The following is a 1,307-nucleotide window of genomic DNA, read 5'->3' as shown; positions in this document are numbered from 1 at the left end:
GGGGGTGACCCAGAAAACATCACCATCTTTGGGGAATCGGCCGGTGCTGTCAGTGTGTCCCTGCAGGTGAGTTGTCTCTGTCACTCCCCACTAGAGCCACTTCTGTGTAAATTGGGGAGAGGGACCCCTTGGCACTGTGACACTTTCCTCCCCAGGCTGGGTTCACAAGTTGTGAGGTGATCAGTGGGTTCTGGCACACCGTGGTGTCTTTGTGAATTCGTACTTGAAACCCTGTTGTTTCCATTCTGCACCCCAGACCTTGTCCCCGAAGAACAAGGGCCTGTTCAAGAGAGCCATCAGCCAGAGTGGTGTTGGGGTCTGCAGCTGGGCCATCCAGAGGGACCCGCTCTTCTGGGCTAAAAAGGTAATGTTCAAGTCTTGCCTGAGTGATTAGAAAAAACAAAAAAGTGATTCCCTAGAGGAGGGCATAACTAGAAGCTGTGCCCAACAGAACTTTGGAAACATGATGCTTTAAAGATTAAAACACATTCACCCCTCTGCCTCTATAACAATAACCTCTGTCTTTGGGAGGTAATGCTAGGAGGTTTCTTTCTCTCTCCTTCTGCAGCTCGGAGAAAAGCTGGGCTGCTCCACAGACAACACCACCGTCTTGGCCAACTGCCTTCGTGTCTCTGACCCCAAAGCCTTGACACTCGCCTACCACCTGCAGCTGACCAACCTGCCCAGTAAGTCCCCTGGCCCACATGGTGATTCCCCATCCACCCAGGGCTCCCCAGACCTCTGGCAGGACACTGGAGTGATTTCCAGGAGCATTGAAGCAGTGCTTGTGCCCTTCAGAACGGGGACAATAATGCCAGATCTTGCAGTCACCCTTCCATAGGCAGGTGCACATTGCGCTGGATGAGCACAGCTCACCTCAGCCTAATTTTTCCAGAGCTCTTTGAGTCATTGCAGACCACACACCTGTCTGTTCTCACCTCCTAACAGACTCTGGGTTTGTCTCCTGCTGCAGCTGCCCTGGTGCACACCCTGGCCATCACTCCCGTGGTCGATGGAGATTTCCTCCCAGACATGCCAGAGAATCTCTTTGCCAACGCTGCTGACATCGACTACCTGGTTGGGGTCAATGACATGGACGGGCACTTCTTCGCTGGAGTGGACTTACCTGCCATCAATGCCCCACTGAGGAAAATCACTGAGTAAGTGAGAGAGGCTCTGGAAACCCTCAACTGGAGGAATCTTCTCTTTAATGTGGCTCCCACACTCTGAGCGCTTAGACTTGAGTGGACAGGGCTCGACCTTCAAAACAGGGTGTCACTCCAAGCCTGCATGCCCAGGACTTGTGT

At 52.9% G+C, this 1,307-nt stretch overlaps 1 protein-coding gene across 1 annotated transcript; it reads left to right on the top strand.

Annotated features, from left to right (window-relative positions):
- Positions 1–3: 3 nt before the first annotated feature.
- Positions 4–1,160, top strand: LOC113962151 (bile salt-activated lipase-like; the record flags this gene model as incomplete). The annotated part of the gene is made up of 4 exons (XM_027672953.1): positions 4–66; positions 257–364; positions 569–686; positions 974–1,160. Coding segments are annotated over 4 exons (476 nt in total), but the record flags the coding sequence as incomplete, so codon positions are not given.
- Positions 1,161–1,307: the final 147 nt, after the last annotated feature.

Source organism: Neopelma chrysocephalum, unplaced genomic scaffold (genome assembly GCF_003984885.1).
Source record: "Neopelma chrysocephalum unplaced genomic scaffold, ASM398488v2 Primary Assembly neopelma1_112162, whole genome shotgun sequence".
NCBI lineage: Eukaryota > Metazoa > Chordata > Aves > Passeriformes > Pipridae > Neopelma > Neopelma chrysocephalum.
The sequence above is the reverse complement of the archived record's forward strand: the minus strand, read 5'-3'. Positions and strand labels throughout refer to the sequence as shown.